The sequence below is a fragment of the Lissotriton vulgaris genome, unplaced genomic scaffold, assembly GCF_964263255.1.
Source record: "Lissotriton vulgaris unplaced genomic scaffold, aLisVul1.2 SCAFFOLD_699, whole genome shotgun sequence".
NCBI classification, from domain to species: Eukaryota; Metazoa; Chordata; class Amphibia; order Caudata; family Salamandridae; genus Lissotriton; species Lissotriton vulgaris.
Window position 1 is genome coordinate 822,785 of NW_028240948.1, and position 23,567 is coordinate 846,351.

Sequence of the window (23,567 nt, forward strand, 5' to 3'; positions counted from 1 at the left end):
CTAATTTCTGATACATCTCAAAAGATGCTAAATGTCCGTTTGCGATTCCTTAATGCCGAAATTCTGCGAATTTCGGCCTTAACGAATCGCAAACGGCTTGATACATCTAGGCCTAAGACTCTGGGGAATAACATGCAGGAATCGGTGTTTCCACATTAGTTCCAGCATTGTTTTACTCTGAGATTGTGGCTGTTTTCATCTGCTCAGATATGCAAGGGAAACAAAACAACTTCTAATTCCAGTGTGCGGGGTAACTCCTGTGACTGAACTGAGCAGAATGATTGGGCAACACATAATGAGGCCCTCAGTTGTAATTTTATGGGTGGGTGAATTCATTTATAAGGGTGAAAATAACTAACTTGACTTTGAACTCCACAGCGGCAGTTCCTCCGTTGGAAAGGAGGAGCGTCGCCTCCCCCCCCCCCCCAAAGCCCCAGAGATGAAAAATAAAACAGTAATTATTACCATTTCATTTTTCATGCCCTGCCCCGAACAGAGCATCGGGGCAAGGCAGCTGCTCAGTGACAGCAGCAGGGTGGAGGGCGGACTGGCTGTGCACTGTTGGGAGAGGATGTGGCCTAATGGCTAGGGCTGGCGACCTTGAAGCTGGGGAGCTGGTCTTGAGTCTCGGCACGGACGCTCAACATCCTGTGAAATCACTTAATCTCCCTGAAACTAACAAAATGAATGTGTCTGTATGGAACGTAACTGCTTGGCGTTCATGTAAAGCGATCTAATACCTTCGGGCAGAGTTTGCTCTATGCAAAAAAAGAGTGCACATGTCCCTTAAGACAGCTGGGTTAGAGCAAGCCAATGCCTCCAGAGCACTGTAGAGATCCCAGTGAGGCTGCTCCCACCAATCCTAACGCTGCTCTCATGCTGGTAAGAGCAACACCAGGATTGGCCAAGGGAGCTGCTGAATCCAGTTTGAATTCCTGGGAAAGAGGAGGATTCTGTGTTTGTGTAAGGTAAGTGTTGTTTTAAAATATATTATTAGCATGCATGTTTTTTTTAATATATTAATTGAGCGTCCACTCACCCCCACCCCCCGGGTAGATGCCAGCCACCACTGTCAGTACTTAGGGCTCGATTAGGATGGCGGTGAATCTGCATCCTCTGGGCCAGTGGAAGCCACCACCGGCCCGGAGGATGCGGATTCACTGCCGCGATCCCAGTAAACACCACCTGCCAGATTAGAATGGCGGTAGGATCAGTGGCGAACGGCAGGTCCATCCGCTGCAGATCCGTGGGGTGTAACCTGCTATTTGGTGGCGGTGTCAGCTTGAAGAAGCACCCACCGCAATGTTAAGGATACAGGATGTGACCGCCAGGGTGGCGGTCACATTCTAATTGGCATGGAGGGACCACCGCTGCCCTTGCGGACGGTCCCTCCACCTCGGAAGTGGCGGACGGACGCAGGTCCGTCCGCCATCCTAATGACCCCCTTAGTTTGTAGAATATTAAGTACCAGGGTTCTGACCAGGAGCCACTGCAGATTGCACCACCCATTGCCCTTGTCATCGCTGCCAAAACAACTACTAACCATCTCTCTCGCATGTAAATGTGACTGTTCATATTATTCCAGTTTTCCGAAGTTGAAGGAATGGCTGGGGAGGCAGATATTCGCAATTTTAATATATATTGTAGTCCTAATTTACCAATGTTTTCCTAATCTCTAAATTAGATGAGCATCGCCACCATCTGGTGGACTGTTCAAAGTCTGGTGTTGACAATTAGGTGTGTGTGCCGAGCACCGGAAACCAATTAAGTGCCAGTGCAGAGCACCGGAAAGCACCGGCTCAAATTAAGCACTGCCAGTGGAACTCCAAAATGATGCTGTTTGTGCACCTCGGTTTGACATATTTGCATAAATAACTTTGTGAATGGATCCCTTTGGCAATAGAACCATCTGTTGATAACTGGAGAAGACTTACGTTGAGAACGCGTTGTTCTGCTTCTCACACCGGATTCCCTTGCAGTTGTTGGGCTCCTCTGAGGCACTCGTCTCGTAGTAGAAGTAAAGCTGGTTCAGTCCATTGGCGAAAGCGAGGAGCACCAGGCAGTAGATGAAGAGAAACTTGAGGATGTCCAGCAGCATGCGTCCCAGGGAGATCTGGAGGGGGCCCAGGTGGGAGTTAGCGGTGAACAGGGAGATGAGGCGGAGGGAGCTTAAAATGTTGGATATTGCAAAGAGGGCTTCGGCGATCAGGGTGGGATGCCACATCTCCCATTCCTCTCTCGGCCGCGAGCCATTATACTACAAAAAGAAAAAAGTTATTGTAAATTTGCAAATATTGAGAACACACAATCTTTTCAAATGAGGTGTTACTGGAATTAAAAACATATGCAGAGTATACCTTATTTGATAGCACTTAGACGTGTATTTATTTACTTATGTCTGGTGATCAATAATTGTGCACAGACTAATACAAACAGTGAGCTGCATAGGGGCTATGCCTAGGTCTGTATAATTATTAATGATACTTAAGCATGCAAGGTTAAATGTGATGTCCAGGAATACAGAGTTGGGACCTTTAAATCCTATATACTTCATCTGTGTCCTGAACCCTACATGGTTGAACATATTGTTGAAGAATCTGGTTAACTAAATAACTTTAGTCCCAGGGACCAAAATATAGAAACCTTGCACTGAGGCAAACACAAGGCAACGACAATTCGCACTATTTTCTGCCTGTGTAATTGGGAACAAAACACATCCTGTCCACATTGCACAAAGGGTAATTTCCCCAAAACAACAAATAGAAATGAGTTGTATCACCTTTGGTAATTAATCATTTTGCATGTAAAATGGATCATTTAACCCCTTGCATGCTGGTGACGGCTCCCGTCCATCATGGCACACAGTGCTCGTGTGCTAATGACGGCCGGGAGCCGTCACGCCCGCGATCGAAATGTGCCGCACAGGAGCGGAATTACGACGAAAATGGAACAAATGTTGAATGACAAGGCTCAAAATTACTTACTTTTTTCACATTTGCAAACTAGAGATATGTCCTTTTCTCTCTACTTCCTATCATGTAAACACCGCAAAAATAATGGGAAGCCATTTTTTTGTCAGATTTGCATATTATGCAAGCAGCAAAATAGTGCACATGGATTTGCCCTGTTACTTGTTTTTTTCATCAGTGCAAAGTTTTTGTAAAATAGTCTCAATGCAATTCGTTTTATTTTAATTCAATTCTTTTTATTAAACCATACTGGTCACAACTTCGCACCAACACTTAAATCAAGTTGTACAATTATGGGGACATGACAGTCACATTTTATAAAACACCTTATTCAGTGAGACATAATCAGTGGTCGAAGTGGGGGAAAAAAGTTGGGGAACTGTGGGCGAGAGTCGGAGGGCGGGGATAACCCAAGGATTGGATCAGTGGGCGGAGTCAAAGGTGTGGCCAGAATGTGCCAAACATCCCAATTTTGAGTATTTGTTTGGCATTTCACCGACCAGTTACAGCTTATTGTGTTATTTAATTCAACCAATGGATACACTTGATTATTTAAGGTTTAATAGGCGTTATTGGCATTTAAATACATTCACAAAGTGGGATATATTTTCAATCACACAATGTCCCAAATACTCTTAAAAGTGGAATCACAAGCCATTTGTCTCCAAAGCCACGGAGTTTCTCTCATTAGAACTTCTCCCACAAGAGCAGTTCAAACATGAATGGCAAAATATCCTAGTTTGCAAATGTTTTCTAAATAATTATGGTTCTGCCATATTTGCCACATAATACATCATTCACTGCATAATCTTACAGTTTTAAATATTCATTTTTGTAGCTCAAACGGATAAAACGTTACTAAAAAACGTGACTTGAGTTGCTGCAAAGTCAACGGCCCGTTGCAAAGGTTAACTGATCACCTTTCTCACCGCTGCATTTGTATGTAATACTGATACTAATGAGGCAGAATCTTTGCAGAGTCTTAACATTTGTAAAAATGTCTAAATAATAAAGTATAAGAAAATATGTTGCATTATGCTGCAGCCTTTTTTGTGTTGCATAACTTAGTCAACACTACAGCATAATTTTGTCCCCCATTGCTGCATAATTCCAGTGCTCCAGAGCAGGTAGGACATGTTAAAAGTGCTTGTGCATGAAGCAGAGAGACTGTGAAGTTTGCAAACTTAGTTTGGTGTGTGTGCAAATCCTGCACTGCCGATCCTTGGTGAGTTGCAGCTACTACTGCTGAAACAAGGCCAATGGTGGTACCAATGGGTGAGGCGGACTGGCCTCGATGGCCCGGCTGGCTTCAGTGCTGGTAGCGCCCTATGCAACAATGTTTGTTGCTGCCCCCAATGATCCCCTATGCCTCGGACTCCCTCACTACCACCCTTTAACAGTCCCCCTCAAGTCTCCATAACCCCACTCTTTCTCAGATGCATTTAATTTGATTTACAGCACCACTCATACCAGTGTACGCTGTCGGAGCACTTTATATCACACACACTACACAGAGACAATCATTTATATGTGTGTAAATTACTGTATAGGAAATGTTACATAAGACAAAGGACTACAAGGTGTAGAAGCCACATGACAACCATACTAGTAGGCAGTATAGTTTAATAGCTCACTGTTCTATGTTAGGATTTGAACTTTTAAACTGCAAGTAACAAAAGGATCTCTCTGACAAAAGCAGTAACCTACTAACCTAGTTAACATTATGTGCACTTTGTGATCTGCATGGTACATGTTCTTTGCAGCAGGCACATTAACCCTCTATGCTACCTTTCCAGGAGTCAACCCTTCCACTAGGCACAACTCCGATCTCTCTCTAGGAAGAACATTAATCACAGAATTTATCATGACATTTTTATTGTTGCTGAAAATTCTTTTTTTTTTAATAAAAAAACGTTTTAATTAGTTTTATTAAGTGCAAGCACGGTTACAGATATCCACAATTTGCTGGCATAACAATATTAATGTTTTATACAGAAGGTCTCACATTTATACATTCCACTTGTCTTCATCAACAAGGTATAGAACTGCTTAACTTTAAAACAAGAAGAAAAAAAATGCCGTCATCTTGTCAAATCACTTTGACATATGCCTATACACGTCCACATTTCATCTTAAATTCCACATCCTCAAGTGCCAATCTATAATTGCAACATCTGGAACATTTCCACATCTGCTGAGTTGTGTAGTGGAGCCTTCAGCCAACATGACGTACTCCCTATTTAAATATACCTTTTCGTTCTTGTCAAGGTATTTGCCTTACTTGCCCTGATTGTTTCGAATATCTATCCTCCCGTCCTCATCCAGTTGACAAAGGGTTCCCATATGTCTTTAGGTCTGGATCTGGTCGGCAGTAGCTCCCAGTAATGGGACAGCTGGTCCCTACAGTAGGTGGCCGCTCCTACCCATTTGGCGATAGTCGGAGGGTTCTGCTTCTTCCAATGTAATGCCACCTATCTCTTCGCTAAGAGTAACAGCATTGCCGTGAGTTTGCGCTGACCTTTCGGCACTTCTAGTACATATACCAGTAATGCAATCAATGGTGTACAGGTCAAGGGATTGTTGATCATACGACCAATGTGGCTAAACACCTCTAGCCAAAACTGTGCTATTGGTCTGCAGTCCCAGGCTAGGTGAATGAATGTGTCACTCTGAGCTCAACACCTTCCGCATTGTGTATCTGGGTGTAATCCCATTTGGTGTAGTTGGGGTGGTGTGCAATATAGTCTATGCAGGTAATTAAAATGAATAAGCCGCAGCCGATAGTTTGGTGAGAGGTATTCCAGCTGGGCACAGCAAAACAGCCATTGTTTGTCTGTGATGGTGATACCTGCGTCTGTCTCCCGGTCACTTTTAGATGTGGCTGTTATGATCGGGGATTCCTTCTGGGTAGTGCTATATATGTGTTTTATCAGTTTGCGGGGGGATGGTGTAGATAGAATATTTTCTAGGGTTGCTAACGTAGGAGGTGTTTGGGGAAACTCTGCAAACCTGGCCCGGCATGCCGCCCTAATCTGATAGTATAACAGCATGTCCGAAGCAGTAGGTGTCTCCAGTTTGCACATCTATGGAAGTGTTAAAAACGTATCATCTGGAAACAGATCACTCCCTTTCTCTAACTCGTGGGATTTCACTCGCAATATGGTTGCCTTTTCTAGCAATGGGGAAATGAGTGGGTTGCCGCCTATTGGCATGGATAGCTCAACTAAGACCGTCTGGAGTGCCTTCTTTGCAATCCCTTGCCAGAGCCCAGCGTAGTGTCTCAGCTGTGTCGATTTCTGAATGTGGTCGCTTTTAGGGTTGATATACGGCCTTTTTCAATGGGAGGGTGGCAACCCTATCAATTTCTATTGCCACGTGAGGTTGATATGGGGTTGGGTGTTGCCAAAAGTACAAGAACTGTGCCTGTGGGGAGTATGCATATAACTCAAAATCCAGTGCACCTAAACCCCTCTGCGCAAATGGTAATGTTAATTATTTCCATGAGACCCAAGGTTGTTTTCCGGCCCAGACTAATTCCAGAATGCTGGTGCGGAGTCTCTTGAAAAAATGTGCAGTGAGAGGCATTGGAATGTTTACAAATAAATAGAGCAGTTTAGGTAAAATGGCCATTTTTGTTATTGCTATACGGCCAATCAGGGACAGCGGCAAGTTTATCCATCGCTGTACCTTGCTTTCTAACCAGTCAAGTACTCTCCCATAGTTAGCCAGCCACAATTCCTGCATGTCCCTGCTGATATATCCCCAAATATCTCATTTCATCTACGGCCCATTGTATTGAGGTAATTGAAATTTTTATGGTCCAGTGTGTCCCCTAACTTGTAACCCATCGACTCCATGTACGAGTTTAAAGTGCATGTAACTTCCCTCCGCAACCGAATCTGATGACGCAAATACATTTGCGTCCAACGTTAACATGTCCTCTTTCAGATCCACCATGAATGGATCGATAATTCAATTCCTAAGTATGCCGTGCCACCGTCTTTACCTGGTGCATTTTCACGTTTTTCCTGGCTCTGCCGAGCTAGGCCCTGATTTCTGTTCAAGCCACTTCTGTCTCTGCCCCTGAAAGCTGCAGCATGGAGATGCATCCCTGACCTCTGCCTTACTTCCTGCCAAGCGAAGCGGTGCCTGGCTCGGCCTGGCCTGCCTGCCAAAACAGTATTTTGTCTTCAAGTTATCAGCATAGCCAGTTCAGCTCCTCGAAAACACATTCCTGTCTAGTGAAATAAGTAAATATACCCCCGGCTGCAGAGCAAAGGGCCAAGCCTTCCTGTCTCCCTCATGAAAATTCATTGCTCCCGTTACCATGGCCCATGGCTCCGCGCATTACACGTAGACACATATGCATTCAGTATAGAATAGCCTCTGCCCGAGAGACCTTTTACTTCAGATTAAACATCCCCAAACAAAAGATATCAGATAAGTTATAGGAACAGGTCGATCTGACATGCCAGACTTCTGTCTCCTCTACTAGTGCTAAATGTCAGACCCTTAGCTTTCTCCAGATCCACGTCAATCACACGTCATACTGAATGCGCACGCACCCAAGTCATAGGTTTCAGCTGACTCTGCAAGAATTCTCTAAGCATCCACCCACTTGTGACACTTTTCTGTGACGTTTTCCGTACACGCCTCTGTGCACACCCTTGTTCACGCCTTTTTGCTACGCACATGTGTTCTTATCTTGCTCTTTTTCACTTGTCACGCCTACTGTATCCATTATCATTGTGTCATTTTACTATATATGTCATGTACTGTTAATAAATCGTTGACATCTTTTCTGCCATCATTGCATACCCGAACCCTTGTATTGATGGAATAGATTTCCATGACTCGAGTCATTTATGATTAAAGCCCGTATGACTCTGATGCCACGGACTCTGCATCTTATTTTGATTGAGCTATTTCGTTAACTTGTCTGAAATTATATGGCAAACTCGTATACGGTAAAATATTTACCACAGTATGGGGAATTCTGTTTCAAACTGTTCTCTATTATCCGTAAGTAGTAACATTATGGATTTGGCCCAGTTGATCTGAATGCCCGTTAGTCCACCATATCGGATCATTTCTCTCATCACTATGGCAAAGTTGTCTTTGGAATGCATTAAGTAAATTGTCATATCGTCTGCGTACATTGATATTAATAAACCTCTAGATGTGAACCCAATACTTCTTTGTGTATGATGTTGGCGTAGTCTGGCGGCCAGTGGTTCAGTGGCTATCGCAAATAATAACGGTGAAACGGGGCAGCCTTGTCTCGTTCCTCTTGTTATCGTAAATGGTTCCGAGATTTGGCCATTCACTCGGACTCTGGCTGTCGGGTTTGTGTATAGAAATTGGATTTGTTTTATAAATATAGGACTTAGGGCCCGATGTAGGTAGCCCTTTACCGATCGGAATCGGCCGAAAATACCGATTTTCGGCCGTTTCCGATCGGTAAAGGGCTATCGAGATGTAGGGGCACATTTTCGGTAATTTTACCGAATCGTTATCATTACCGAATCGGTAAATTTACCGAAACGGTAATATTTACCGATTCGGTAATGATAACGATTCGGTAAAATTACCGAAAATGCAATGTAGGTAGCCAATGTTCCATCAGCACATGGCTTACAGAATCGGTATTTTACCATGGAATACAAATCCATGGTAAAATACCGATTCCTGTGTACATGCACATCTGTGCATGTACACATGTGCCATGTGACAGACAGACGTGCCCTTAGGGCATGTCTGTGTGCCACATTGCACACATGCCCGTTTTGGGGGTGCTAGAGGGTGTCAAAGTGACACCCCCTGCACCCTTGCCAAATTCGGTATTTACCGATTCGGTAAATACCGATTTCGGTATTTGACTTTAATCCTATGGGCTTCAAAGGCCCATAGGATTCAATAGCAAATACCGATTCGGTATTTACCGAATCAGTAAATACCGAATTTGTAAGGAATCGGTAACGATTCCAGATGTTCGGACCTACATCCCATTTACCGATTTTGAAATACGGAATCGGTAAAATTCGCTATTTCAAATTCGGTAAATGGGATTTACCTACATCGGGCCCTTAGTCCCATACGTGCCAATAATGTAAAGAGAAACTTCCATTCTAACTAATCAAATGCCTTCGTGGCATCTAATAGTGCTGCCACTGCTTGCACTTGTGGGGCCAAGTAGTGTAGGAAACCAAAGATCGTTCTCAGATTCTGTGCCGCCGAATGACCTGGTATAAATCCAGACTGGTCTGGAAGGGCTATAATTGGGAGCATCGGTTGGAGCCTATTCGCAATTAATTTAGCATAGATCTTAGTGTCCAGATTTATCAAGGACAGTGGGCAGTACGATTCTGGTTGTGCTGGGTCTTTATCTGGTTTCAGCAATGTTATGTACATGTATTTATATAGCGCAAATCGCCCACATCGCAGGCATCTATGCGCTTGCTTAGGGAACCCGTCCTGGTATTCCCCTGTGAGATAGCCCCGGCAGGGTATCCACAAGGTGAAAGCCAGGCATCCCGCCGCGAGGGGCGGTTGTGGAGATTAAGCAAGCTATTGCCCAGAGTCGCAGAGTGTGAACCCGTGAGTCGAGTGGGCACCGGAGCGAGAATTATCGAGTCCGTGGAATTATTGAGCCCAACCCCCGTCGAGGCGGGGAATTGAACCCTGGTCCAGGGCCGATCTCAGCTTCCGGGTCTGCCGCCTCTAACCCCTGAGCCACACTTATAATAGTGGCCTCACGCAGTGTTGAGCCTCCAAATATATAATCAGTAGCCTAGGGGCAAGTATATCTGCGTATTCTTTGTAGAACGCTGCAGGTAAGCCGTCAGCACCTGGGGCCTTATCTGCCAGCATGCTATTTATTACTTGCCTGATGTCGTCAGCTGTGAATGGTAGCTCCATATACTCCCGGGCCCCTCTGTTAAACCAAGCTAACGCCAAAGTGTCTAGACAATCAATGATATCGGTCTGAGTCGGGTGTGTTTGTGTGGTGTATAGTTGTTGATAAAATTGTGTCATTATGCGTAATATGTCTGAAGGCGTTCTGGCGGCCTCTCCCCGCCCATTTGAAGTTCTGTTATGTATGCTGACCCCTTGTTACTCGGAGCAAACCCGCTAGTGTTTTCCCTGGACGCTCACCTTCCCCAAATAGTTGTGCCTGTGTATATTTATGCATATAGCGTGTTTCTCTTTCTGCTTCCTCTTGAAATGCCGTCAGTTTGGTTCTAATTTGTGCTGTTATTTCAGGGGAGGGGTTGGTGAGGTCCAGTTGTTCTAACTCCCTAATTTCACGCTCTAGTCGGGTAATAGTGTTGCGTATATCTTTGAGGACTCCTGCTTTAAGTGCTATGCAGTTTCCCCTTGTGACCTCTTTAAATGCTTCCCAGAGTGTTCTAGGGGACTCCACCGTGCCCTAATTTAAAGTGAAATATTCTTAGATTTTCCTCCAGTTCTTCATGGAATACCTGATCAAGTAATGCACTGGACGGGAATCTCCATGTAAATGGTTGGATGTATGGTTTGGGTATGCTTAGTTAAGTGTACCAGCGCCTGGTCGGAAAAGGTACTTGAATGGTGTGTTGCGTCAGTTACCAAGGCATGCAATTCCCTAGATGTTAACCAGTAATCTAGTCTCGACGACGCATTCTGGTGGTGTGTTACACAAGTGCCCTCCCTGACAGTAGGGTGTAGTGCTCTCCAGGAGTCAACTAATTGGAGATCCTCCATGATATCAGTTAGTAGTACTGCTGCTTTCGGGTGATGCACCCAGGGCGCTCCCTGTCGATCTGCCATCGTTGGAAGTACCACGTTAAAGTCCCCGCCCCACAAAATTGCCATATTTCTCATAGTTTGTGCCATTTGCCAAATTCATTGAAAGAATGCAGGGCTATCTGAGTTTGGGCCGTAGGTGTTCACTATTACCAATGGAGTGCTGTAAAGCTCTCCCTGTGTCATAAAGTATCTCCCTTCCCTGTCCCTTATTGTGTGGTGTGCCTTCCATCGAAGACCTTTACGGATTAATATCGCTACTCCTCTTGAGTAATTTGAGTAGCCAGATTCAAACACCTCCCCCATCTGTTAGTTTTAAGCACTCCCGCCAACGCGTGTGTCAGGTGAGTTTCTTGCAGCAGACATATGTCTACCACATGTCTTGTGAGATAAGAGTGAATCAGTCTGGTCTTGCTTCGACCGTAAAGTCCCCTGACGTTCCAGGTAAGGCAGGTAAGTGTATTCAAGGCATTACTTTGTGATATTTTTGGTTGTGGAGAATGGTCTACTACAGCTTCGTGGTATGGAGTAGTTTCTCAACATTGTTGTGGCATGTCCGAACAATTCAATATCTATCGCTTGTCGTGTAGGCGTGTACACCAATGTGCATGTCATTTCCTCTTGAGTGTGATGTAGTTGTGTATGTGTTGGTGGCGTTTCAGAACAAAACATTCCCCTCCCCCCCCACACCAAGCCCCCAATTAGGTTGTGGTCCTCCCTGCCCTGCTCCTCTTAATTTCAACAAAGTTACCCATTTTACAGAACATAAGTGAATCATCCCATGGCGGTATGTGGGGCTGCCGACGCACACCCCTGCTCTTGTAGCAGGGTGGCCGAGCGCTCAACAGACTATCCTGGACCCCAGGACCAATCAGTTTACTGTATCCCCAGTTGGTGCCCAGAAGGACTGCTAGCGTCCGAGTAAATGGCACTCTTTTTATTATAAGTTTGAGTCAATGTCCTTTGCATCATTACACACCCTCCCTGTGTACTACAGTACAACAGCAGTCACTTATCTGCGATTCCAGCGTGTTAGTTCTCACCCATTCAGTCGTTGTCGCTCAAATTGTTCTCTGTCTGTACATCTGTTGCCGTTTTGCGTTGTTTGTGCTCTTTTCCCATTTGTGTTGCATATGACTGTGCTGCTTTCGCATCTGTGAAGAAAGTGAGCTTTCAGTGCCCTTGAATTTTAAGCTTGGAGGGATAAATGAGCGCGTATTTGGTTCCTAGCTGTTGAAATATTTTTTTTGCCGGTAGGAATTCCTTGCGGGCAGCTTGTACTTGCATTGTGAAGTCTGGGTACATTGCAAATGGTGTTTCCTTGATAGTGTAGTGTTCCTTTCTCCCTGGCTAGTCTAAGAATTGTATCCCGATCTCTATAGTTCAGCACTCTAGCCAGTATTGGTCTTGCCAGTCTGACTGGCTGCTGCCTAGGGCCTAAAGTACGATGTGCCCTTTCGATGAAAAATATTTTTGAGAGGTCAGGGCCAAAAAGTTTGTTCATCATAGTTTCAACATCTTTCTCCATGTTTTGGATGTCTGTTGATTCCGGAATTCCCGTGATTCTTATGTTATTTCTCCTCGACCAGGCTTCCAAATCATCATTCTTCTGTTTGATGACATTCAGTATCCCATCCATTTCCCTCATTTTCTTGTTCAGGTCTCACTGGCCATCCTCTGTCTCTGACACTCTCTTTTCCAGTGTGTCTAAACGACCCTCTTGTTTTTCCACCCGTTGTGTTATCCTGTCCATGCGCTCTACAAGCGTGTCCATTTTTGTGTCTATTACTTGGAGACTCATTTTCAACTCTCTAAGCATCGCACGAATGTCATTGTCCTTTATGTGGCTTGTTGCAGCATCATCTGTGTGCTCCTGCTGACCAGTATCCCCCTCCGCAGACTTGGTAGCCTTTATGTTGAAGTTTATCCGAGGCTGTCTTCTGTCTGGATTACCCATGGCCACTGTGGCTGCCTGAAAGGTTCCCCCCTCTTGAGTGGATGTTCTCCTTTCTTACGGCGGGGCTGTGTGCGATCTTGCCAACTGGGTCCTCAGTTATCGGTGTTGGAACCTAGCACCTGTTGCGTTTTACCACTGCCTGCCGTTCAATCCTCTGCAGACTTATGATCTCCTACGATATTCTCCTTCACCTAGCATCCATGGCCAGTATGGGTTCACTAGTGTCTTGGGATCTACTTTGTACGATCACCTCAATTTTATATATGCCCGTTTATATATGTCTAAATTGAGCACTCAGCAATGCTTCCTTCCTGTGGATAGCGGGATATTCGTGTAATGTACACGTGGCGCTGCTCCCATCCAGACCCGCTTTGCGTTCCATTTCCTCTGATTGATAGTGGCTGCGCCACTGCCAAAATGGCGGCTCCGCCTCCAACTTCTTCCACTCTCTCTCGCTGATATTGGGCCACTGCTCCGCTTGCCGCCGCTTGTTGCTGTGTTCTCTCGCGCGGACTCACCCAGCCTCGAGCTCCGATAGTAATGTGCGGCACTCCGCCAGCAGTCTAGTGCTCCGATATCTTTGTCTGTTCCCCACTGGCAGCTCGGACTATGCTGGCCCGCAGCTGCCGTCTATGTCGGGCGCCTTGTCAAACACTCTTATCGTTCCGAGAATGTTGTCTCTCTCAGGAGAAGTCCGTATTGTGCCTGTAAAATTTGCACTGACTGACTTGGTAGGCGCCGCTCCTGTGTGGGTGACTCCGATGTTTCCTCCCGATCTCGTTCCTCATTCTCAACGCCGGGTGGGCGCTCACTCAAGGTCCCGGCTTTTCGGATGCCGCCTCGTGTCTAGGCCCTTAGCCCAGCTTCTTCACCATTCACGGCTTTCCTCCGATCTGTGCCTTCGTACTGCAGCGTCGGTGACCCAGCCTTATTTACCGTTTGTTTCTTTGTATGTAGACCCTGGGTCCACGTCTGATGTGTGGATTTTGTCAGATTTTGGAGGCTCGGCCAGCGGAGCAGCTCTAGTGCATGGCCATATCGCTGCTCGGCGAAGCCACTCCCCCCATTGTTGCTGAAAATTGCTGGAGGCCAGGAAGGAGGCAGACGTTTTTTTAAAACCATTATATACTTGCAAACACTACGCACCCACCCAAAATAGATACCCAGTGCAGTCACACTATTCGCACCGCCCTCACCTGCTCAAGGTTCATGTGACCTCAGTGACAGAGTCACAGTGACTGGATCACTGTTGCTCTAGGGTGTGCTGCTTCGTAGGCCTGCCCACAAGACTGGAGATGAACATCAGTATGGATTGTGGTGGACAGACCTTCAAGGTTAACCCACAATTGACAGCACAAGGGTGCACCTGCTTGTGTTAAGACATCAGGCCTTCTAAGGTCTAGTGGGGCCTTCTGAGGTCTAGCATGGGAATATGCTCCCTCAGTATAGTGGTCCGGTGGACTGGTCATGAAGGCTGAACCCGGTTCCCCAGTTCTAAATTCGACAGCTCCGGCCATAGTGCCACATCCTCTTCCCCACTGAACACCATACTGCCGCACTGAGAGAAACTTGCACTGCCTTCAGCTACAACCTAATTGTGCCCGCTATAAACACGTGGCTGTTGCTCAATTTAAATTATGCACTAGATAAGAGTAATATGCTGCCTAAAAAAAAAGTTAAAGCAAACACTCATAGGGAATGCGAGGTTAAGTAAAGCATGTGAAATGTAAGCAGAAACAACATGGTTACCTTAACGATCTCTCACTCACTATTCAGAAATCAGCAAGTGGTTTTACCTGAAAAGTTAAGGACATGACTACAGGGCCCTGAAGGGAACCGTTTCAATATCCATTACTTATATCCTTACAAAACGTAAGCAGTATGGTTTAAAAAGACCACATACATAAACACAGAGCTATGGTACACATTTTGGTTTCCAATCCACCCATCAACCAGGTATTGCAATACATCCAGAAATGGTGCACTTCCCCACCTGGGGACAACAATGTTGTTCAAAGAAAGACGAGAAAACAAAAGTATCCCTTCGCTGCAAAGTCTTAAAGTGAAGCTGATGTGGTTGGATGTGAATAAAACCAATCTGGCCACTTTGCAACCACTCTGTCTTGCTTTAATTAGTTATGTATTTATTTTTCATATTTAAAACCTTTCATTTCTCTCCATCCTGAGGCTGCATTTGGAATAGAAAAATGTCAGAAAAAGGACATTTCCTGCAAGAGTGTTTTTCGGATCCATTTCACAGGGAAGCAACTAAATGAAAGAAGGAAAGAGAGGTTGTGAATTGTTTCTTCAAGTCACGGTTTTCGGTAAGTGAGGAGCAAGACAGAAAGAGATGGAATAATAGGAAGACGGGGGGGTGCAGCTGCCAGCACAGAAAAGAAGAGGACATTGTCCGTGTCTTCTCTGGGCAGTAAGGAAGAGACAGAGTCCTTTTCCTTCTCTACTCGTCCCCGAACATCCACAAAAGCAGGCAGAGCCTTATCTGAATGCCTATGCTATTTCTGCCACCCTGGGATACAATTTTGAAAAGAAAAAATAGGGGAACAGAATATTTTTAATAAAAGAAATAGGGGCACGCCGTGCCCTTCCTATCCCTCTCACTTTGACCACTTGACATAATATATTATTTTTATTATGGTGATGTTGGATCATCTTGGGAAGGAAAAACAGGGGGCTCACATATGTATCCATGATAAGCATTCCGTTTGTCCCAAATAGCAGTCCATTTTTAGGTCTCGCCTAGACGAAAGCAAAAGCGAAGCTTTTGCTGTCTATGCGAGACAACTTATGTTGCCACTTTTCTGGGAATGGTGTGGACACCAGACTGTTACGAGCTTTTTCTGCTGTAGTCAGGCTGTCACGAGCTTCTCCTTTGGAGATTTGACCTCGTGAGCGCGCCTTGACTGCATCTAATGTGTGTGGCTTTTTTTAACGTGGGCCGTGTGCTTCCTTTAGTCAGTTTCACTTTGTTTCATTTCACTTTGAAAGTGCAGGCGTCAATGTGTCTGGTAGTTGTTCATGTGGAGTGCCTTCTGACCTTGTGAGCGCGCCTTGACTGCATCTAGACACGCACGCATACACACGCCGCTGCCCCCTACCCCCCCCCCACAGACACACACCCCCGCCCCATGCATTGGCAGATCGGCCATACCTTCAGGGGACGATATCCATGGTGCGCGCCACGCCTCCCTCGCTGCCTACCCCCCACAGACACACACCCCCGCCCCATGCATCGGGAGATCTGCCATACCTTCAGGGGACGATATCCATGGTGCGCGCCACGCCTCCCTCGCTGCCTGGAACGTGTGCGTGTGCTCCCCAGCCTGTCGCGAGCACGCCTCCTTCTGGTTCTTTCAGTGGCTATATCCTTGTTAAGGTTGGGGGAAAAAATACGCTATGACTGTCAAACTGTCCGTGAAACTCCAGCGAGTAATATTCTAAAAGCACAATGTATTTGCCTGTTAAGCAATAACTGCAACGGCTCTCGCAGCGCTTCATATCTCGCTCGCTGTTCGGGTAAAGACACAGAAAAGGGACGACGGTTGGTAACGCCCCTTATGGGACCAGAACGTTTCAGGTCTACGAAGGCGCGGCCATGTCTACAAGTCGTTTCTGTTGTGTTCAGTGAGAAGTTTTGTTGACACAAATGTAGGAATAGCAAATTTAGTGATCAATGTCCTTCTTTGAATAACCTAGTAAAAATAATACCTTGTTTTTGTCCATTTATTATTTTGAAAACGAAACCGTATACTATAAAATAAATTCAGATCTAGTACGTATACGTCAGAACTCTCATGAGAGAAATTCTCATTTGAAGACGACTCCTTAAGCAGTGCCGGGAGGGTCTACGCCACTGACGCTGCTTTGCTCAGCCAGCCCTCTCTCCGCCTCGACCGCCTGCCTCCGCGCCGCTGAAGTGGGCTGGCCTAGGAGCTAACACGGCGCCGAGCTGCGGGTAGTAAACAGTCTCTGCAGCTGCACAGAAGGCAGCGTGGCAGCCAGGAGTGTCAGTAGGAGCTTGACTGCATAGGCGAGGATGGCGATGTCACCACAGGAGCTCACTCAGAACCCGCAGAAGTAAAATAAAATATGGATGCCTTATCCCATGTTAGCGAGGGGTCTGCAAAGGCGACCATTCAGTCTGAGCTCACTTGTGAGAGACCGGGGTGGCTTCAGGAGAGCGCCCCCCTCCCCCCCCCCCCATCCATTTGCAAATAAGAGCACTCCAAATGTGTAGCACTGACGGAAGTGGATTTGAGTTAAATTGGAAAGTAGATATAGCGTTTGGGAAGCACTTTCACAGCAACCAGGCGCTCTAAGCGATGTGGCAGAGGTAACAGGGACTGGGGGTTGAAAATCACTCTGTGAAGCAGCATACTAGCACCACAGGGCGCGTGAGAGTCGGTAACTCTCTGTAGCACCCTCTGGTGTAAACTTCTGGCGAGGGCGCCCTGGCTCAGAAAGCGAGCGCCGGCGCCGAAAGTGTCTGGGTGCGTAGGGTTCGCTGTGTTGCAGCTGGCACGCACTTTACAGCGCCAAACCTGCGCGTGTGGCGCAGTGCGTGAATGCACAGCTCCAACTGGTCTTCGAGGAGCACGACAACCTGCAGCTAACTAGGACCGGTGGTGGCGGTGAGAAATGGAAGCGCTATAATCATTGCACCCCCACCTCGCAGCTATGCACCATGTGAGATGTAAAGTGATTTAAGTGCATGAACCAAGGGCAAGGGGCGTGCAGTGGGTTGGGTCACTCTGCGTCGACAGCTCAGCAAGGATCTGTTTGCAGTGTCCTCATGCTGTGATGGCGGCGCTATAAAAGGGCAGCGCTACCTCCTAGACTTAAAGTGTGGGCGATGTAAAGATGCTAGAAGTGCGTCTACCTGTATTAATCGGCCTTAATGAGAGGGCGCTGGACATTATTCTACCGTAATGTCGGTGACCGTTGATTTATCCTGTCTTTATGAAGCTCTGGTCGTTAGCTTGCCTCCATAAGCGTGCGGGGCATTCATCCGTCCTCAGGGGAGGGCGAGTCGTTATGATCTGCTCCTGTGAAAGGAAAGGGTTGTGTGTGTGTGTGTGTGTGTGTGTGTGTGTGGGGGGGGGTGGGGGTGGGGGTGGGGTGGGGTGAGAGCAGGTGGGGACTGACAGAAACAAACAGCAATCCTTCTTATAGCATCCGGGTCTTTCTCTCATAATGCATTTATTTCAGATTGTTCGGCCTTCATAGTCCATACACCTCTTACATAACAAGTATTAAAAATGCAATCGGTCTTGCCTTTTATTAAGTTAAAGCCATTTGCTTTGCTATACAATACCATTAGCAAAGCAAATGGCTTTAACTTATTTTTTAATGTGTCATCACTTTCAATTCATCCAACTCCACCACCTTTTCTTCCTCCTCGCCACTAAGCTTTGTGTTCTTGTTCTCTTTGCAAACGTATGCCCATCCTAAGTAGTCTATTATTTTTCCAGTAATCTCATTAACTCACAAACCGACATACATTACCCTTTCATCAGTCTTTTACAGATTCAGAGTTGCCCTCACCTCCTGCATAAATTCTCAATATGCCCTCATTTTCTTAAGCATTTTCTCCTTGTTAGTTGTTTGTGCTGTGTCAATTTATTGTACCAGCCTCACACCGTTTACCCTTGTCGGCCAGCTTATGCATTTGTTGCATGCCCATCAGCTGTCTGGTTCCCACTCGATGCCTTCCTTCCACATTTCTCTTCTTGATTTTCATTCTCGTTGTCCAATTCTCCTGTGACTTCATGTTCTTCATGTTGCTCCCTTTCTGTATCTGAGCTCTCAAGTAGACCCATGTTGGGTCTTGGAACTCTCCCAGTTTTGATTTCAAATTTGCATTCTGATAGTATTGTGACTAATGAGTAAAATGCCAGAGAGCAAGTTTAAAACCTGAAATGTATAGGTGACTTAGGCCTCTCAGGGACCACCCTAAGAACCCAATATCATTGAGAATCACACCCACAATTTGCACCCTTGCCTACCGTAATTGTGCGCTGCCTTCCGCTCTACGAAGGGGTGAGGCAAGGCGCTGCCTGCCCTTCTCCAGAGACGTGCTTTGGAGGGTCTGCTTTGGATACATGTCATAACTTTGACAACATGAAAAGTCCCCTCAGAATGTCTTGGAGCCTCGAGTTGTCGTCCACCTCACAAGACAGACCGTTCAGCCCAGGTTTTGGTTGTTATGAGTGAGTGGAGACGCTAGCACTGTGAGGAAACCACAAACCACCCTTTCTGGGCACAGAAACAGGCACGCTAATTGTGTTCACTATTGGTAAATACTCTGCCAGCGCTGGCAGACAATCTAACGCACAGGGAATATAAAATATGCCAAAGATCACACTAAGACAGACCAGGAGGAGCTGGGAGACACAATGTAACACCATTTATGTATGTGTGGATGCTTCTTCCCAAGCAATTATTAAACTACATTGGCTCTTGGATTTATGTTGTGTGTGTGTGTGTGTGTCTTTGTGTGTGTGTGTAGCTGTGTGCGTATGTAGCTCTGTGTGTGTGTATGTAGCTCTGTGAGGCTGTGTGTGTGTGGCTCTGTGTGTGTGTGCAAATGCAATAGGTGTCGCATTTGCGAGAGATTAAGCGATTGGCATTGTAAATGACAATGCCATTTATTTCTGTTTTCAAAACCAACACATAAATAAAGTTTGTCATTTACAATGTCAATAGCTCTAACTTTTACAAAGGCGAGACCGTTGCATTGTAAATGCTTGTTTTTATGGCAGCCGGGTGCAACATAGACAGTTTTTTCCCTGACCATACACCACTCCATGTCCGCCTTCCAAGTTTCAAGCTTAGGCTATGTTATTGCCCCCCACAGTTGTGCAATATTTCTTTTGGCTATCATTTGACCCGGATTTGCTAATAGTTTGTCCTTACTGTTAAGATCTGTGGGTTCCCACACGTTCAAGAGATACCTCTTGGCTTCAGGCCTAATCACGATTTCCAATACTCCTCATGCACCTTTTAATATTTCTCGACACACCCACACTCCTATATGAAGTGCATAAATGAGCCCCCTTGGCCACGCAGTCTCTTACATTGCCCATTAGTCGCCCTACCCATTTGCATAAGTCTGGGTCCAGAAGAATTTTTAGTTGAACAAGGCGCATCTGGACGAAATTGCAACTTTCCTGCCACTCCTCGTCATCCAGCTCTAACCTGTCCCTCTCCCATTGCTCCTGTAGTGGTGCAAGAGGATCTGGAGTGTTGTTGATGAGTTTTTTTATAGGTAAGGTAGATAACCTTATCTGGCAGGTAGCCATCAAGCAATCTGTCCTCTAGTTGAGAGGATTCTGGGGGTGAGGACCCCTCTGAAAAGTTCGATTGGAGGACGTGTCGTACTTGCAAGTATCAAAGTATTCAGTGTCTGCCAACTGACGTGTACGCTGGAGTGAAGCGAAAGATGCCACTTTGCCTGCCTCCCACAGGTCGCCGATCTGTGACAACCCAATGAGATCCTATTTGTCAAAACCCTTTGTCCTCCCCAGGGTTCCCAGTGGCCAATGTTAGTTTTTGGTCCCACCCTAAGCTTCGGTTCACTGCGTGCCAGACTTGGACTGGGTGCTTTGTTGGTCACGTTAATAAATATCTGTGGGGTTTGGAGTAGAGTGCTCTGTTGAAGTTCCCCCCAGGGAGTAGCCATCTATCCATCCTGTATCCAGGGGCGTCTCCGAGATGATAGGTGCATTGGTTTACGGCTGCCAGGTGGGCTTCCCAATAGTACTTTCTAATATCTGGAAGCCCTATACCTCCATCATACCACCCAAGTGTGAGTCTTAATGAAATTCTTGACTTGTACACAAATGCACAAGTCAATATTTTCATTATTTGACAGCACATCACTACCCTTAATGTAATAAGGCGAATGCCCCAAAGACAGAAATTTAAATATATCAAAGAACGTTTGCAAAAAAAACTAAAGACATGTGGATCCTCTAAGTTGTGCCCAAAAAGCAACACTATTATTTAGCTCTTTTGGCAGCACAGTAGAGCAAACTGCAAAATTGTAACCTCTGATGTAAAATCTGAAAACTTTCCCAAAAGTTGCACAGTACACATATGGACAATAATTCTGATCAATGCAGATAATTTGATTATTGTTTTTCAAAGACGGATTATAAATCAAGCACAAAGATGCAAATTGGCTACAAAATATTCAGAAAGAGTTCTTATTTCTTTCATCTTCAGAAAATGGCGACTACCAGAAGTATTAAATGCGGAGGAGCATCTGCAGCTGAAACTGCACATGTAAACGTATCCCACAGATTTTCACACTTCTTCCAAAAATTATTACATTTTCTTTTATCACCAAAGTCAGGTTCATTATCCCGAGGATGGGATATCACACCTTCCAGTCAGCATGCAAACATTGCTAACTGCACTAAACCCATTAACCAGGCTCCAAATTACCAGCAGATTCTCTTTACATCTTTCAAGAGCTATCAGTCCTGAAGTGCTGAACAATTCACTTCCACATCCTATCAATACTATGAAGATGTGGTGGACATTATTGATGCCAAGTATTCTAATATGTGACAAGTCACTGTTAGCAACACATTGTAGTCAATGAATGATGGGCATATCTGAGTGTGTTCTTGAATTCATTTGATTGTTTCTTCGCAACCAAAGTCATCAAATATATAGAGGATCATTAGTGTCATCCTCCCGTAAAGTGCAATGCGGAGTCCCACAGGATTCATTCCTTTAATCCTTCCCCTCTGCAATATCTGCCTGCTCCCCTTGAATTAAGTACAATGCAATCATCAGATAAACCCCAATGTGTGCTCTTATCGCACCCAGGCGCACATCTGCACAGAAAACGCCAGGGAGATGTATGCTAGCTTTGAAAGTGCCTAGATCAAGTCAGCTTTTGAATGAATACAGTTATCTTCATCTGAATGGATTAAAGACTAGGGAGCAGATTTATCCTAGACTTGCATTATCCTTGCGTCTTGCAAGGTGACCCAAGCAGTGCAATTTCTTAATTGAGATTTACGACATCACGCAAGGGGCAATTTGCACCGCCTTGCGTGGCTTTGTAAAGAAATGTTACGCAATGCATTGGCTTGCACTGTGCTACGGTACATTTCAAGTGGCAGGCCTTCCATGGGTGGTGCTTGGTGTATCCACCGATGGTTTGATGCAATTCCAGATTTACAAAGGTTTATAAGCCTGGGATTGCATTAGATCAGTACGGCTCCAAGAGGATGGCGTAACATAGAGAATCATCTTTTTTTCTCCAAGTTATTTCCTCTTTTTGTGCATGATGCATACTGCATCACGCATAGAAAGAGTAAAATGCATCTCTGGACAGTTTTTGTGCAGGAAAGTGCCCCTTCCTTCACAAAAACAATCCTGCCCATACCAAAGCACCTTTGCAGCATGGTGCAATGCTAAATGCATTGGCGCTGGGCAGCACACAGTGCGCCAGCACGAAGAGTGAGTGAATTATACCATATCGTAGGAGATTTGGTGCATTTCTGATCTCTTTGCTTTATGCAACACATTGCAGCACAACTTTGCTTGCTGCACTGTGTTGCATGAAACATCAGTAAGAATGTCCCTGGGTTCCTAATCATAGAGAGAGGATAGTCACCTACTTTTAACTGATTTTAGAATATGGGAACCCCACAAACCCATTCCCAAAAGGTCAGAAATTTGGTTTAATTATTGTATCAGACTTCAGCTTTTCCCCACAAATAAACACAGTGGTTAAAGGAACTAACCTATAACCTTCTGACCTCGAGATAATCCTCCAATTCGTCCAAACTAACGACAGAATTGAACTAATACATAAAGTCGTTATTACCATGGAAGAACACTATCTTAGTTTACAATCGCTTTCCAAATGGATTATCGGACAGACTATCGGAACCTAAAATATCAAGTGGGCAGAATATCAAGACAAAAATATTGAGGACCAAAATATGGAGAAGGAAAGTGCAAATAAGTAAGTATAGATTTTCTATTCTTAACTTCACATCTATGTAGCTTGAAGATACATATATTGTCAGGGTACATATATGTAAAGTTATATATAGTAAAAACTTTGCTTACCTTCACAAAAATGTTGTCCTCGATATTCTTTTTTTTTTTTTTTAATTTTTGGAAAACCTTTATTAGAAATGAAATCAGTTACAATCGAAACAAAGCAGAACATCATAATCAGCCATCGGAACAGGTTCAAACAAAACAAAGCGATTAGACCATGGCAGTGCAGGGCTCCGTTCCGCAAATGCCCGGTTGCAACCCAGGAGAGTAATTTTGTCAGAAAATAACAGGAGTAAAGAAGGTTTCGTTTTAAAATAAAGAAAAAGGGGCAGGATCTGTGGCATTACACTTAAGACAAAACAAATCAAGGGAAATTCGAGAGGCAGGATGATCATAGTCCAGGATTACTGTCGGTGGGACGTAATGATCAACTCAGTACCAGGATAGTCAAAATGCAAGCAGTTCGCCCACCAACCAGTTCCTGACCACGGTAGCAAGGCAATCAAAATCCCCCTTATTGGTCCAAATAAGACGAGCGTGCGGAGGACTATCTCCACAGAGATCCCAAATAAGAAAAAGAAAGAGGAAAAAGTAGAGTCAGCCAGAAGCAAAAAGAATAAGGAAGGCCATAGAGACAAAGAAGAAATAAAAAAAAAACAACAACACCCCTCCCCCATCCCCCCACCCTGCACCCCTGCATGTGGCTACGGCCTACCCCCCTAGCAGCGTGCCTGTCGCCCAATATGAACCCGAAATATAGATAAGAGAATAAGAGAAATAGAGAAAAAGGGGAGTAACACACCAAAGGT

General features: G+C 45.3%; 1 protein-coding gene across 1 annotated transcript in view; it reads right to left on the reverse strand.

The window, feature by feature from the left end:
• Positions 1-23,567, reverse strand: part of LOC147672474 (short transient receptor potential channel 5-like) — a 385,149-nt gene that overhangs the window by 314,461 nt on the left and 47,121 nt on the right. The window contains exon 2 of the mRNA XM_086948009.1: positions 1,935-2,257. Coding sequence (XP_086804135.1) covers positions 1,935-2,257 — 323 coding nt within the window. The remainder of the gene's footprint in view (positions 1-1,934; positions 2,258-23,567) is intronic.